This window comes from Neopsephotus bourkii, unplaced genomic scaffold (genome assembly GCF_033783945.1).
Source record: "Neopsephotus bourkii isolate Nb327-2 ecotype Australia unplaced genomic scaffold, CSIRO-AGI_Nbou_v1 NB_1820, whole genome shotgun sequence".
Taxonomy (NCBI): domain Eukaryota; kingdom Metazoa; phylum Chordata; class Aves; order Psittaciformes; family Psittacidae; genus Neopsephotus; species Neopsephotus bourkii.
This window is the reverse complement of record NW_026902293.1, coordinates 3,739,937-3,756,073: the sequence shown is the minus strand read 5'-3', so window position 1 is coordinate 3,756,073 and position 16,137 is coordinate 3,739,937. Positions and strand designations below refer to the sequence as shown.

At 39.9% G+C, this 16,137-nt stretch overlaps 1 protein-coding gene across 1 annotated transcript in view; it reads right to left on the bottom strand.

Moving 5' to 3' along the window:
* RAB2A (RAB2A, member RAS oncogene family) overlaps positions 1-16,137 on the bottom strand; it is a 45,792-nt gene that overhangs the window by 28,363 nt on the left and 1,292 nt on the right. Inside the window, exons 3-4 of the mRNA XM_061342890.1 lie at positions 9,873-9,944; positions 5,762-5,829 (exon numbers count right to left, since the gene is read on the bottom strand). Coding sequence (XP_061198874.1) covers positions 5,762-5,829; positions 9,873-9,944 — 140 coding nt within the window. The remainder of the gene's footprint in view (positions 1-5,761; positions 5,830-9,872; positions 9,945-16,137) is intronic.

The window sequence follows — 16,137 nt, the reverse complement described above, 5'->3', positions numbered from 1 at the left end:
TATTTTAATAACCAAGTACATTTAAGCACATGACAGACAAAGGTTTGTGAACACTAAGTTAGAAGGTGCATCAAGTTAGCTTCCCTGAAGTGCCATCATGGATGTGAACAGTAACTTAGCTAACTGACACCAAAGTTCAAGTGATGATCCTATTACACAAACTGCAATAGGAATAACTTTTAAACCGAGAAATGCATGAATCCAGAAATAAGTTAATGCTCCCACACAGCAGCATGCAGTCTGTGAACTGATGATCCAACTAGCTTCAAGAACCAAAACAGATCCTTCACAAGTCCTTGATGTTTCTTCACAGCAGTAAAACAGAGGGCCGTGAGCACTAAGTCATCATCACTTGAACTGTAAGATGTAGCCACATTCTTACAGGTATAGTGGTTAGAGTCCAATTAATGGAATTCACCTACTGCCCATAAGCACAAAATTATGCTCCAACTACCAAAGCAAGTAGAAAACATGAGGGTAAGAACTTCATCCTAGCAACTGTCAATATCGCTAAGATGAAACGAATATTCATTTAATGATTTAAGGCAACTTTATTTGATTCTACTAAAACCAAAGCTTTTGCAAATACATAAAAAATAAGTGGATTTCCAAGAAGAATTAGTATAATTCAGAACATCTGAAAGTGTACAGATAAGTCACACCATGATTTCATAATAAAAGAGCCATGCCTTCAACAACTACACCTTCTGTCTTGCACAAAGGTGCTTTTTTTTGTGCAAACTCTCAAATAACCCACTGTCAATTTAATTAAAAAGCTTACTTGTATGGAAACCAAGAAATTAACTGAAATTAGCTTATAAAAAATAAAAGATTATTTCTGATACTTAGATCTAGAGTGAGCCAGACTAAGGTGTTACAGAAACATAATGATAAAAATATTTTTTTCCTCAGATTTCCATGAAATAAGCAGAAATAGACATTAAAAACTGCAGTATTTAAATACACAAGAAAAATTCTTAAGTCATATCAATGCAGAGATCATTAGTATTACTTGGTATCATCACTGATCTCACCCCCTGCAGCATCTGAGAACTTAAATTCCCTCTTTCAACTACAGCTTATTTTTCTTCTTCAACAATGACTTGCAAGTAACAGCAAACACAGAACATACCCTTCAACAGTACCCTTCAAAATGAAGGCTACTGACTCAGCCTGGTAACATGCCCAGTATCTCTCTACAACAATGAAGATTTTCTGAGGAGCGGTAATTTTAGTATTTCTCAGTGTTACACTGCCAGAAGACAAATAACCTCATCCCCACAGCTGTTTTAAACTCACAAAGCTGAATAGTTCCCAGAATGGTCATTTTGATGCTTACCAGCTTCTGTAGACCAATTCTAGTTTCCTAAAAGTTGTTTGTGCACTTGTGACACTTGGCTCAATACCACACTTCCACAAAAAAACAACTTCTCATAGTAGGCAGTTACCAACTAACCTGTTCTGATAAAAACAATTCTCAGCCTATCCAAATACTGAAAGCCACTACTAAGGTTGAAGACAGAGGAAAGGAAGAGAGAAGTCTCTTATCTACAGACTAAAGGTACATAAGAAAAATGAACAAATTGGTCCAGTATCTGCACTCCCCCTGACTGACCTAAATGCATCAAAAGGAACACACCTAAAAACCTGGGTGTGCCACAGCACACACAGCAGCAAGTTCCCAGAGCCCAGCAAGTGGGGAGGGAGATCAGGAGCAGTCTGCAGTGGGAGAGAACACCGCAATGTACTATTTGCTTGCGCGATCAGCAGTAGATCCAAGACTGCACCACCTAACACTAAGTATGCAAGAGCCACACTGAGTATCCTTCATGGAATGTGGGCTTTTGGATTATTTAGGGTTTTTGGTTTTCTTTCTTTTTTTTTGGGGGGGGGGCGGGGGGGTAGAAGGGAGGTATACATATTTTTGCCTCGAAGTACTTTACTGAACTACCAGCTCACAGGGCCAAATACTGGACTACAATTTCTACGTGCATTCCTTGAGCTTATCTTCCAGTTCAGCCTCATCAGCAAGGAATTCAGTTTGTGTATTACACATGAAGAGCAGACTGCAGTAAACAGAGTGAACTTCTGTAACACACTCCTCATTCAAACTAAGATGCTAAAGAAAAGCCTGATAGTCTTGAGTTGTGATCCAACAGCAAACACAAATGGATCTCATAGACACAGTCTTGAGTTGTGATCCAACAGCAACACAGAAATGGATCTCGTAGACATGCAACAGTGTTAGCTTCCACGGTTCCTGTAACAACACTCTCCTGCTGTGTATGCTGCAGCTTCCATAAATTCCCATTAAGATGCACTTTTCCTTGAAACTACAGTGATCCGCTGAAGACAACACAGACTGATCCCAACTGCACAGAAATATCTGGCCAGAAAAATCTCAATTAAAGCATTTGATTCTTTTAAGAAAGCATGTCTTTATTCACAGAATGGTTTAGGTTGGAAGAGATCTTAAAGATCATCTATGTAGTCCCAACCCCCCTGCTCCACTAACCAGCCCCCCCATTTCTGTGCTTCTAAATCTCTGAGCAGCCTGAGTGATCCTGAGTAGCCTGCGGCACACCAGGGCAATGCCAAGAGGATTTTGGTGAAAAGTTTTCCCACTGTTTGCGGATGCCCAGTCCCTTAGCAGAGCTCTAGCTCTGCTACCTGTAACTCTTCCAGCAGTGCCAGTGTGTAACCCCTGTTTCAGTTCATCCTCATGTCAGGCACTGGATGTGTGGGAGGCCCAGAGAAGACATGCAGTTCGCATGTGTCCACACTGCCACGTCTCTTATGGCTTCTCTGCCCCACAGGACGCTCCCCCTGTTCTTGGTCAGCCAGCAGCTGGCTGTCAGCTTATCTCTGGCTGCTGCAGTCCTCTGCGCCTCCTAGTACAATCCCAAATTCTTTTACCTCCTGCTGTTACATGTAATTCCTGAGGAGACCCATAACCACCTTGCATACGCACTGGGAAGGATTTTCCCTGTAGTCAGCAAAGGGCTACTGCCCTCTTCACATCCCACTCGCCCTCTGTAAAGCAGCAATGACCGTGGCATGCAAACCAGCTCCTCTTAGCTGGGGGGACAGTCCATGAAAGGGGAAGTCTGCAGGGCCTGGGCGGGGGGGGAGCCGACCTACTGTGCTCCACTCCCATTCCCGTACCCCAAACACCTACAGGGCAGGCGCTGTCCTGAGAATGTCCCCAGATGAGGCCCCAGAGCTTGCTCCCGGGTACACCTGTGCACATGGTAGAGGAAGCCAGTGCAGTCTTGTTTGTGCATCTTTGGGGTTCAGCCTTGTTCACCTTGAAGTTCTAGAAAACAGTCAGTTCTTGGAGTTCTGCCAGAGTCAGCATGGGCAGCTGGCCACGTCCAAGAGCCAGCAAAGACGCCAACCATGGAGTTGCTGTGCTTGGCAACCAGGCGGCAAAAGGTGGCTGTGGCTTCAGAGAGCAGCCAGCTGGCCCTGGAGACTCCAGGCTGGGCAGGTGGGGTCTGCAGGACCCTAGGAACGCTAACCCCATCTGCCAGCCAGGACTGGCCAGGCTCTGAGAGGCCAATGTGGCATAGCCAGCAGCCACAGGGCAGGCAGGTGCCTATTCACTATCAAGCAGTCAAACCGAAACTTTATCCAGCACTCCAATTTTTATGTCTCCACTAATGATGCTTCCTGTTCAGCAAGGGACTTAAAAGCAGGTATGCAAGGCTAGCACTAAATCAAAGAATTGCTGGTGCTGTGACTCATTAAGAACTGACACAAAACATAAATGTTTTATGCGTTTCCTTAGCTTTTGGTGTAAAACAAGATTTCTCTTATCAAATAGAAATCATTACAGCTTAGTAAGTAGGGAGATAGCACCAGTAACAGCAGGTGTGCAAACAGAAAATCAGGAAATGCTCAACACATACACAACACAGAAATGGTAACCTTGGTCATTATGACAGACATTTTTGTATTTTTACACTCCTAAGTAGAATATCTTTTAAGAAATACTTCATCATATTTCTTATTTTGATACTCCTTCAACATCTTTACACCCAAGATCAGAACTGAGACTGGATTAGACTAGAAATATTCTGTATTTTAAAAATCAGATTGTATACAGTTAAAATTTTAACTACAGCAACTAAACTGTCATCTATTGCTTACAACTTATAAAGTTACCTACAACACAAGCATACAATCTACCCAGTGTATGAAAGCTTTCAATGGATATTTTTAATCTATGTATGATATACTTGCACTGACCAGATAAAATCCCTCCTCAAAAAGTTTGTAAGTTTTAATCAAAAGCAAGTCCATTTAAATTTTGGCTATTGAACAGTTTGCATGCATTCAAGAAGCCAAACAGACTGCAGAGAACTACTGAGTCAGAGGCACCAAGAAAAGCACAATTTACTCAAAAATAGTTGAAATGCGCTTGTACCCAAGGAACAGATAAAGGCACATTAACAAAATCAGTCTGAAAGCCAATTTGGCTGCACTGGTATTAAAATTAGTAATTTTGTCTACAAAGAATCTGTCCCAATTTTAAGCAACAAGAACCAGTGTAGATACATTCTCATGCAGTTACACGACATACTAGAAGTTTGCTTCCACGCAGGTATTTGCTTGTCTATTGAATGTAAAAATCTCAGTAGTCAGCAATCCACAGCTATAATAGCAAAAAATGCCCAACACACAAAAAGCCTGAACTACGCACAATCCAACCATGTTCTGTAATTTTTTACAGAGAGCATTCAAGGAGGCACAAGTGTCAGATGCCATTTCAAGTGATGAACTTCTAAAGTAAAGTTACTTCAGATCCTACCTACGAAGTTAGCTAAAATACTGCCTTTGTTTACATTTTTATATACACGTGCAAGTATGTAGGCTTGCATGTAAAAACGTATCTTCCTTCATTGATTTGCTGCACCAAAAGGAGCACATACACAAGCCTGTGGCTCATAAACTGTCAGTTTCTAAAGGTATCCTAATATGCTTTTGGAAAAGGGAACAGACAACCCTGCCTTAGGGAATCGTTAAGAACATTTGAAAGACAAAGCTAATAGTATGAGCATCTTAACACCCTTGCTTCACAAGAGTAGACACTGATGGCTCTACAGTAAAGTGACTGACAAGAACACAGCTGACTTCCCTAAGGACTGTTCTTAACCCGAACCCCTTCAAAAGTCATTCTGTTTTTGTTAAGTTTTTCAAAACTTTAAGCTTTTACCAGTCCGTTTTTGATTGTCTTAAGTATTTACCACCCTTTATGTTTATAGCGAACTTGAGTTCTTAAGTTTTCTATGAAGAGTGGAGTGAGCCATATATTTTCTTCTGCATTGGAAACACATTTTCTCTAGAGAATTACTGATTAAATTTCCCAACAGAACATTGTATTAACCAAACCTTGCATGAATGCACAGAGAAAGATTATTTAGATAACTGTAAGTTCTTAATAATACAGAAAACTTTCACAAAAGTGTGATGTAGCACAAATTCTAGTCTTACAAATCTGCCACAGTGTTACTTGAGGAAGTAAAGTTACAGTGCAAACAGCAGAAATTTGCACCGTTTTAAGAATACATCACACCAAAAAAAAAAAGAAAAAAAAAAAAAAGGAAAATTAAGAAAATTTTAACTTCACAGAAACCAAAGAAAGCTGCAAGACAAAGTACATTGTCTCACATGGGTGATAATGATAGAAAGATCACTATAACAAAAGGAAAGCTAGTGGAGCCATACGCTTAGGTAAGTTCTACAATTTATTACTTACTGTGTCCCATATCTGAAGCTTTATTTGTTTTCCATCAATAGTTATCATTCGAGCCCCAAATTCTACACCTGAACAGATTTGACAAAAAGATTACATTATTAGCATGAATCAGAAAGAATAATGACAAGTACTAGGAAAGTCAGAATATAACTTAACTCAGTATTGCATTTGTAGGAAATAACCTCTTTCACAATCCCCTTTAGTTAATTTGCCAGCCGCTTGAAAGAGCTGGAAAGGTTTCCAGAAGAGGGAAACTGTTACTTTACAAGTGCTTTGCAAACAGATTAAATCAGAGCAAGTGTCAAGGAGGTATTTCCTACAAAGTTTTCCAAACTATTTACTAGCTCTAGATCTCAAGGAGAAAAACGTCCATTTGAATGCAAACAGGAAATTGAAGAGTCACAGTGATTTTAACACTCCACCAATGACGGATTGCTAAAGCCTGTTTAGAAGAAATTAAACCTAAAATTCTTTATAAATATTCCATTGAGCATACAAATGTAACTTTAACAAAATAAAATAAATTACCATATTAATACAAACTCATCTGCCTTTATGCAAAAAAGTGCTTCCAAAATTTCATCTAAAGAACAAATTTAATAACTGAGGAAGAAAGTTAATGTTTCAAATAAACAAAAGGAATTTATTCAGCAGAAAAAAAACCAACAAAACAACCCAGCCTTTTATACCATCTTGTAAAGCAATTCCAAGATCATTAACAGTAAATTAAGCATAAATTGAGGCTATTACAACTGTAGTTAAAATCTGACAAATGCCTACAGCTAGTGGACATATTTAAAGGCTTGTAAGTTTCCATTAATCTATGCTTCATAAATCTATAATTTCAGGGAAAGAAAAAAAAAAAACACCACCCACAACCAAAAAAAAAAAAAAAAGAAAACCCAAGATCTGGTAGCTGAAGTTTTGTTTAAAACTGGTCACCGTCTAGATTTGGACTGAAGTCTTCAACCTGGAGAACAGAAGGCTCTGGTGAGACCCTATGGCAGCCTTCCAGTGCCTAAAGGGGGCCTACAAGAAAGCTGGAGAGGGATTTTTTTACAATGGCATGTACTGACAGGACAAGGGGGAATGGCATTAAACAGAAAGAGGGGAAATTTAGATTAGGTATTAAGAAGAAATTCTTCACTGTGAGGGTGGTGAGGCACTGGCACAGGTTGTCCAGGCAAGTTGTGGACACCCTATCACTGGCAGTATTTACGGTCAGGTACGGGGCTTGGAGCAACCTGGTCTAAGTGGAAGATGACCTTTAAGGTCCCAAGCCAAACCATTCTATGATTCTGTTCTATTAAGCAGCCTAAATTGGAAGTATTCCAAACATCTCTTCAAAAGCTTGTTTAGAATATTGAGGGGTGAAGGCACCGCTGCTTTCTGCAGATGACTTTTGGGGAAAGAGGCATGGAGGAACCACTCTCCTTCCCACAGGATACAGGAGCCAAATAGCTGTGGGCCAAAGAACATTTAGCTCTCTTTAGCATCCAAATAACTTTCAGTAAGAGTATGCAAGCAATTTGAAAGAATGTAGCAGCAGAAAGAAGGAAGCAGTTGAATGACAATGGTCCCTCTGAAGTTAGCTGCAAAACCAGGGTAAGGTCCTTGGACTTCTACAAGCCTCAACACTGCAGGTACTATTTGATCTCAAAATGCAGAATAAAGGGCTGCTGATTTAAATCCAGCAATCATCCTAAATGTTTAGTTTCTACACACTACCCTATAGAAGAAAATTAGAAGGGTGTTCAACCCGTTCCATCAAAATACCTGCTGAGAGATAATTCTGAATCTGAAACAACACATACAGTTTGTTGGTAAGTTTGTTCTCCTCAGGAAGAGAAGATGCTTGGGTTTATCAGTAAGGGAATGTCCTAAGGACAATGGGAAACCAAAGAGAACATGCAGAATGTGTACAGTTTATGGGTTTAGTCACCCATATCTATCTACAAATGTCAGTTGTTTTGTTGTTGTTTGGGTTTCTGTGCTGCGCTTGGTTTTGTTGTTGCTGAGTTTAGTTTGGTGGTGGAGTTTTTTTATTTCCTCCTTTCCTCCCCAACTGCATCAAGTTCCCGAACTTCTCCTGCCCTCCTTCATTTCTTAATAACAGATACTTCAGTTCCCAAATGAAAAATACTCTTTTAGAGTATGCTACTACAATTATGCAATGAGCCGTATTCTGAATGTAGCTCAAAGATCTGCTTCAATGTATTCTATCCTTCCAATCTTGTCTTCATTAGAGATGACATTTCCCTCCAAACTTCTTCAGTATCAGAGGTAACATGTTAGGTTACTCATACTAAAATTTGTGGCTGAATTGTGCACAACTCTAGATGAAATATTTTTTTTCTAGATGCCCAATTTCAGTTTCCCTTCTTCCCAAGCTGCTCAAAGCAGGAATAGAATTTGCACTCCCATGGGCTACAATCATTGTATTGCATTGAAAAAAAGTCAGGCTATATAACACAAGCCTTTTTATTTACTCTACAGGTTCTCAGGAGTTTTAACATCATCAGCTGGAAGTGCATTAGACAATCAAGCCATCCCATCTTGCCCTGCACAGGGAATTAATGCAACTTTGAACTAATTCCTTTATTTATCTCTTTGTAAATCTGATTGGGTAACTAGGAGAACCATGCTCCCGTCCAAAACACACACACATGCCCTACCAGTTAAGTGGAAGGAAGCTGTTTCCAGCCTATGCCCCTTCTTCCCCTTTCCAAGCAGTGCCCTTTGCTCCATTCCTACATCCCTCATTATGTTGCTATCTAGGCTCACCTCATCCCACTAGCTTCAATTTCTGCTCTCGGATCTCAGCTAGCTATATGCCAGGCAAAGAACTGGCACTACAACCACCCTGCTGGGGTGAAGCTGTTTCCCACAGCCTATCAGTCTGCTAATGTGACAGGGCTGCCAAACACATAAGTGATATATAAGGTGTCATATATTTGGCAGGTCTAAAGAATAAAAGATGACAATAACTTATGCCTTCCTGAAGAACTCAGGGTCTTTATTCAGCCAGCCTATTTGCTGCCAAGACCTCAGAAATATCTGAAAACTGATGTTAGTCTAAGAATTTGAAGTATATTAGACAGCCACACACAAGGTGTGGGAGGACTGTCAAGAGAAAAGGGAAGCCATAGCCAAACCTCCTTATACACTCTGTTACATGAAGAGTATTTGTTTATGTTTCATGCATCTATTTCAGTACTCCCAAACACAGGAAGCCTATTTTTCCAGGGCACAAACTAAAAATACAGACTAGAGATACATTTTGTGCAAGGCTTATCATGATTAGAGCTGATAGGTTCCTTGAAATAACATCAAGAAAAAATTCAGAGGTTCTGCAACCTTAACAGAGACTACCATCTGTTATGCTAAACAGCGAATCTGATATGAAAGACTAAGCTTGCCTAGAGAAGAATTTATTCCCACACTATTCCTCTCATTTTCTGTGGAAGGTTAAATAAAAGTCTGTATTATTTATCATAGTCAGATCAGAGGCAATGCATTCTGTCAACATATATTCACTTCCCCTAGTGACAATATCAAATTACATCCAATGCAAATGTCCACATCCAACGGAGGACACTCAGGAAGGAAAAGCAAACAATGAATACCTTCACACTTCAATCCTTCTCTATCCCCAAATCAGCCTTGCCAAGCAGTAAATTTGTTTATTCACCTTAAAGGTTAACTTTGCTTTAGTTTACCTGTAACTTGTTTTCAAGGTTCTGTGGCTAGACTAATATTATGTTCCCTAGTAAAGATTCTGCCATTTCCGTCACTATTGATGCATTCTGCATCAAAACAGAATTTGGCATCGGCCAATTCTGCTTCCATGCCCAGGTTTTAGCTTTTCTGAAGAGACAGCTGAGATACTACAAATACATAATTTTTTAAATTGTTTCAGATTTTTCTTATCGGGAAGGTACAAAGATCTCCCCTTGGCTTTATTAGCTAATACACATTCATCAGCTAAAGATTCACTGCTACCTTAATACAGCACAAATCCTACATTACTGCAGCACAACAAACTCATAAAAGCATGCTGAGGTACTCCAGTACTTAATCATTAGCATCATGGGGTACAAAAGAGACTTACCAATAGTGAGATCGTGGACTGGTTGAAACCGCTTGTCTGTAAACTGTAACAATAAACATGATTTCCCAACACCTAAACAAAAAACAACAACAACAAAAAAGACGTTTTAAGCAAATTAAAAAAAGAATCTGTCAAAAACCAATAGAAATTAATTTAGGTGAATGGTATATACCGTTTAAAAATCATTACTAGAACTTGAAATACTACATTTCGCCTACTTTGAAACATACGCAACTTTTTCACAACACAACAGCCTTTGAAGTTCCAGAAACACTAAAATCAAAGCAGTTATTTTCACAAACTGAACAAAAATTAGTTCTTCTTCTGAAAAAGTAGTTCTGCCTTTGCTATTAAGTGGAAAAATAATACTAATTTTTAACAGACTTCAGAAGTATCATTTCACATCCTCCCTCCACAGGTCTTGCTACTCCCCTCAATCCTGTATCTGCTTCCCCTTCAGTGGTTTCAGCTGTCTTCCACACTAATCAGATCCTCAATAACACCTCACTCCCACCTATCTCCTAATTTATCATCAGTACATATATGACTGCTTACAACCACCATGTGCTGGTGCCCACTGGTTCTCAATACACCAAGAACTAGTCCAAGCAGAACTGGCAACAGCTGTGTTCACATTACAGCCAGACGGACAACACAAACATTATCATAAGTTACTCTCATTTCTGGTACAAATGGCTTAACCACTTCACATTACATGGGCACTGGTCAGCAAAGGGACAAGGCAAAGAACTATGCTGCAAGGCAAAAGACAGGCATACCAGAGGTTTACATATAGTAAAAGTGACCTTTCTACTACTAAATTCAGCAAAGTTTTTAGTATGGTTTCATGAGGAAACAAAACCTACACAATCTTAAGCACTGCCCACCTGTCATTTTGGTCTTAAAAAGTTAAGACCAGTGGCTCGTTTCAACTAAATTAACAGAAATAGGAGACCAGTGTTTAGTTTTGTCACAAAATGAGTTGTGACAAATTCATGGTATTCTGAGATCAATATCCCACACAATGCAGCAATTCCAGTTGTCTAAGACAGTTGTTGGTGCTGCTATCCCTAGTCTCTTCCCTACAGCATATTCATGCCCATTTCTCCATATGGCTCAGATGAGATCTTGAACAGTTTCAGTTTTTTGCTGGGTTTACACACTAATCTGACAAGAAGAGACAAAGCAAACAAATATAGGTTAATGTGGGGCCAGACAAGCATGAAAGTTCAAATGAAGGAAGAGAAACACAGCAGCAAGCACATCAACAGCTTAAGAGTGGCATGGCACAGAAGCCCCAGGCAAAGGTTGCAGCACCCGCCTTAACAGATCACTTCTCTGGAGCTATCTGGCTTCTGATAGAAAGCTGTCAGAACACAAGCAGTTTGGAAGCATGTACAGATTATGTCCAACAAAATTAGTGGACATAAAAGAAGGCATAAAAATGAGGCATGGGGGAGAGTGCTGGAAGTAAGAAGCTGGAAGTAAGATGGGCTGAATATTGGAGTTGTAGAGACAAAGAACACAGAAGTCTAAGAAATCTTAAAATACTAATACTTCTTCTAACTCACAGAAGACTGCGTGTATATATATATACATATATAGATAACTTTTATACCGCCAATGAAATAGGGCTGCCCATCACAGAGCATCAGAGTATCATCACCATCCTACATACAAAACCAACCTATAAATCACACCAGAAATAGAATGGAGAACAGCTTTTGCTGTTAACCTTACAAAGTGATTTCAGTATCAGTGGATAAACCAGAACCTCAAACTTACCCAATATTCTTGAAAAAATCTTACAAAGATAAGAAAAATATTTAAAAATCTAAACATGACACGTGATCAGGTGTCCCAGCACCACTTCTCAAGTGGCAATCTGGTATTTCTTCTTCCTGTAAGTCTGGTAACCGGCCTCTTGGTTCAAGAGAACATGCAAACACTAGCGTCAGCACAGCAAGGATGACGGACTAGCACAGCCCCTTTGATGCAAGTCTCAATCTGGCACAAGACGACTGTATCTCTCATTACTTCTGTGTAGCAGGCTTTTTAGAGACACACTGCAAACTGATGGATTCACACACAGAAACAGAAGAAACAATCAGTTTCTGTTTAATGCCATTCCCACTACTTTAGAATCTTCCAGCAAAAAATGCCTGTAAGTCTTTAAGTTTTATACTGGTGTTGACTGAAAGCAAGGCATTCAAAAAGTTCAAACGAAGCTGTAGTGCCTGGTAAATTTAGGTTATTAATATTTTATTGACTACCTTGAGTAGTAATATTTTGGTTTAATTTTAGTTTCAAGACTTTGCAAGTTCATAACAGGAAAGTTCTTATGAGAACAGCTCGTGGCTCATTCACTTCCAGAGCCAACCAGACTGCAATCATAGATACAGCCAGGAACCTGGATCAGTAACACGAGCTGTATATGAACTCCTGAGAAGTTTACCACCTTGTGACATGAACAGATGCTGCAAAGATCAATTAACAGTGGCATGGCAGATGTTTTAAAGTAACTACACTGGTTAACTCTACAAGAAAAGTGGCTGTTTACCAGGTATCTCTTTCACTTAGCACGCTAAATCTTATACCTGAAAAGAGGCACTCTGGGAAAAATAACTGAGCATGTCTTACGATACTCAATTGTAGAACACAGAAGGGAGAGATTCAGTTATATGTTAACTCATTCTCCATTTTACTGCCACAATTATTTTAATATAGCTTCAGACAAACCACCCCAAAAGAAAAAAAACAAAACACCTTAGTACCATTAAAACAAGGAATTGTCAGAGCTTGTATACACTTCACCAACAACCCCAGTAAACAAAAGCTCTTGCTAAGGAACAAATTAAAACAACAGATTATGTGCTCAGAGAGGAACAGTGTGCTTCTTTGCAAGTGCCTGCTCTTAGGATCCCTTTATCCCTTCTTAGTACACAAACAGTGATGGGAAATGGAACTTCTGCTATAGTATTCCCACCATCTGGCTCTGAATTCCAAATCAACAGCCTGAGTTGGCTCTCTAAATTCTTCTGCCTCTCTTAACAGCTTCCTCTTTAGGTGCCACTCTGCAGTCAAGTTCTCTAGGCAAAGCTTGCCAGAGCTTTGCTACTGTCCACCCCAGCTCTGCCATGCTTCAACACCTCCCTTCCTTTCATAAATGCTAGTGCTCATTTCACTGCTCAGCAAACCAGAACAGCACAGGGGTAAAGCTAACCTCTCCCTTCTCACTCGTAAGGTTATGCAATGAGCTAAACCAAGAAACAGATCCAGCATAAAACTACAGTCACAAGAAACACTAGTATGTGCATGAGACCAGGGCTACAGAAACAAAAGGAAGGCATATTCTTTCCAGTAGCAGGCTGTATTCATGACAATTAAAAAAGCAGCTCTGGAACCACAGCACATGTGATGATACAGCTAAGCCATTTAAATGGCTTTTAACAAGAAAGCAGACTTCCTTCCTTACCCCCTTCTAGGTCCTGTGACTCCCTGTGAACAGAGCAAGGAAAGTTCAGTTTTCAGCTGTGAAGTCAGAGATCCACTACTGTCACCACGAAGAAAATCTCCAGGCTTTCCTTACCACTATACAAAACTCAGTGTTCCACTGATGTTTGTCTTTGGAGGTTGACCTGGTTCAAAACTATAATGCCTCCAAGCAGAGAGAGTGGGCTTACTTGTTCATATAAGCACCACTATAGACCAAGAAAGATGACAGAAGAAAAGAACTGCAGCAGGGCCTCATCTGCACAGTTTTTGAACACTTCCAGGGACATTGATTCTACCACAGCCCTGGGAAGTCTGTTCCAATGTCTAACTACCCTTTTGGTGACGGATTTTTCCTCCTATCCAGCCTAAATTTCCCCTGGTGCAGCTTGAGGCTACTACCTCTTGTCACCTGGAAGAAGAGACCAGCCACCTCCCTGGTCCATCCTCTTTTGGGTAGTTGTAGAGAGCAGTAAGGTCCCCCTGACCCTTCTCTTCTCCAGACTAAAACCCCCAGTTCCCTCAGCCATTTCTCATCAGAGTTGTGCTCCAGAGTCTTCACTGTCTTCGTTGCTCTTCTCTGGATCCGGCTCCAGCACTTCAGTATCTCTCTTGCAGTGAGCAGCCCGGAACTGAACAGAGTATTTGAGGTGCAGCCTCACAGTGTCAAGAAAAGGGGGCAAATGACTTCCCTGGTCCTGCTGGCCACACTGTTGCTGATAAAGGCCAGGATGTTGTTGCCCTTGTTGGCTGGCTGGGACAAACTGGCTCATATTCAGCAGCTGTCAATCAGCAAAACCAGGTCCTTTTCCACCAGGCAGCAACGCACCACATATGCTTCTAAATGCATCTGCAAACCCCCCTGTTTTGGAAATATCCAAATAAAAAGATTTTTTTCCTGGTTAACTCTCACAGCAGTCAGCATTCCATATTACTTGTATTTTATTCTTAAAAAGACCAACTCCATGAAATTCCACAGCTACTCTCACTGATACAATCTAAAATTTATGCAGATCTATGGCAATGTTGCTTGAGTACCTGAAAGCCAGCTACACCATTTTAGGTCCCTCCTACAACAGAACACTAATTAGATCTTTAAACAGTTCTGACTACATGGAAGAAGTTTGGGGTTTTTTTTTTTCCTTCTTTTTTTCTTAATATAAAACATAACAACTGAACAGAATTTATCCTATGTTCATAAAGCAACTATGCCTGAAGTACCAGCCAAAGAAAAAGTCACGGAATGTCAACAAGCAATGAAGCAAGTGACGCAAGGGGACAAGAGCTATTGGGCAAAAGGCAGTCTTGCACAGTCAGTTTCTGTAGCTGTCATTTTAAGGGACTGAGATCATACTGAAATTCCTGTGTTTAAGCAGATGAAAGCGTGTGGAATCACAATTCAGAGAAGACACGTGCAGGTGTCTTGTATAACTGCAGGGGTTTTTCACTGGTTTGTTCATGGTTCGCATAACCCACTTTGGTTTGTAGTGCTGAAAAGGAAGATGAGCCAAGTGTTAACATCTGTCCCCAGCTGATGCTGTCTTACTTTTCTCCTACAGTTTGTTTACAACTAATTGCTGAGTCACCAGGCAGCTGATCCATTTCCAAAGACTCTGAATCAAGTCCCAGAGATAAATGTCTTGAATACTATGGAAATTACAAAGCAACTATGTGCAAGACCACTGGTATATCTTCACTGGTTGGAATGCTATGGCAGACCAACACTAGAACTGAACATGACAGTCCTAATCCACCCAATTTCTGTCAAAAGAGCTGTAAGTTCAACTGTCTTTGAGAAATAGTAGTAATACCTAAACTATCATAGCCATTCTGGCAACATATCTGCACAACATAAATTGGCTCTCCAGTACTAACTACATTATAATACTTAAAAGGTCAGTAGGAGACATTAAAAAAAGCAAATCCAACTTTGCCACTATTGGCATGTTTAATTCACTTCAAGAATCATTATTATAGTAGTTATAATTAACATTCTGTAGCAACTCAGAATAAAAGTCGGTTTACAGGAAGTAAACAGACTTGTGAGCTGTTTTCTCTTTACGTTTCTGTTATCTATCTCACTCCTCCCATGTCTGGATCTTAAGAAACTTCAGAAGTGACATGCTTCCATTCTGTATTTCACATTTCAAGCAACTGAAATGTGAAAGTGCAGCACAGACCATTATGCTGAGGATATTCCATTGTAAAAATTTAATCAGTATACGATCAATGTACCAAAGCAATTGTTTGCTGCCATCTCTACCACTTTAATGATTATAGGTTTTAGGGATTCACTAGAATCAGCCACCTGTTCTGAAACACTGTATTTCTGAATTCTGCACTACCACTTTGAACCACCCTGAACAGACAAACCTCTTCCTACTTCCCCTGAATCTCCTGTCCTTTGTTTTAATGAACTGCCACTCACATTAATATCATCTACAGCCTAATGCTTCTAACATAGTCATATCTATGTTCTGTTTCTTAAAGACTTTTTTGTACTACAGCTGCTGCTACTGCAGTAGCCTAGAAAAGCTTTCACAGTTAAATGTAGGCTTATAAGAAGGTAAAATCACATAGTAGTTGCATTCATATATTTAACCTCACATGTAATGCAACTGTAATGTATCATTATACTCCAGAAACAGATAATTTGTTTCATAAGTATGAAGTACAACTATGCAGGTATCCTTAGAATAGCATGTAAAGTGGCAGGTGTGTCATCAAAATTATTAAAGAAGGCATTTATTCAGGTATGAGGAAAACAACAACA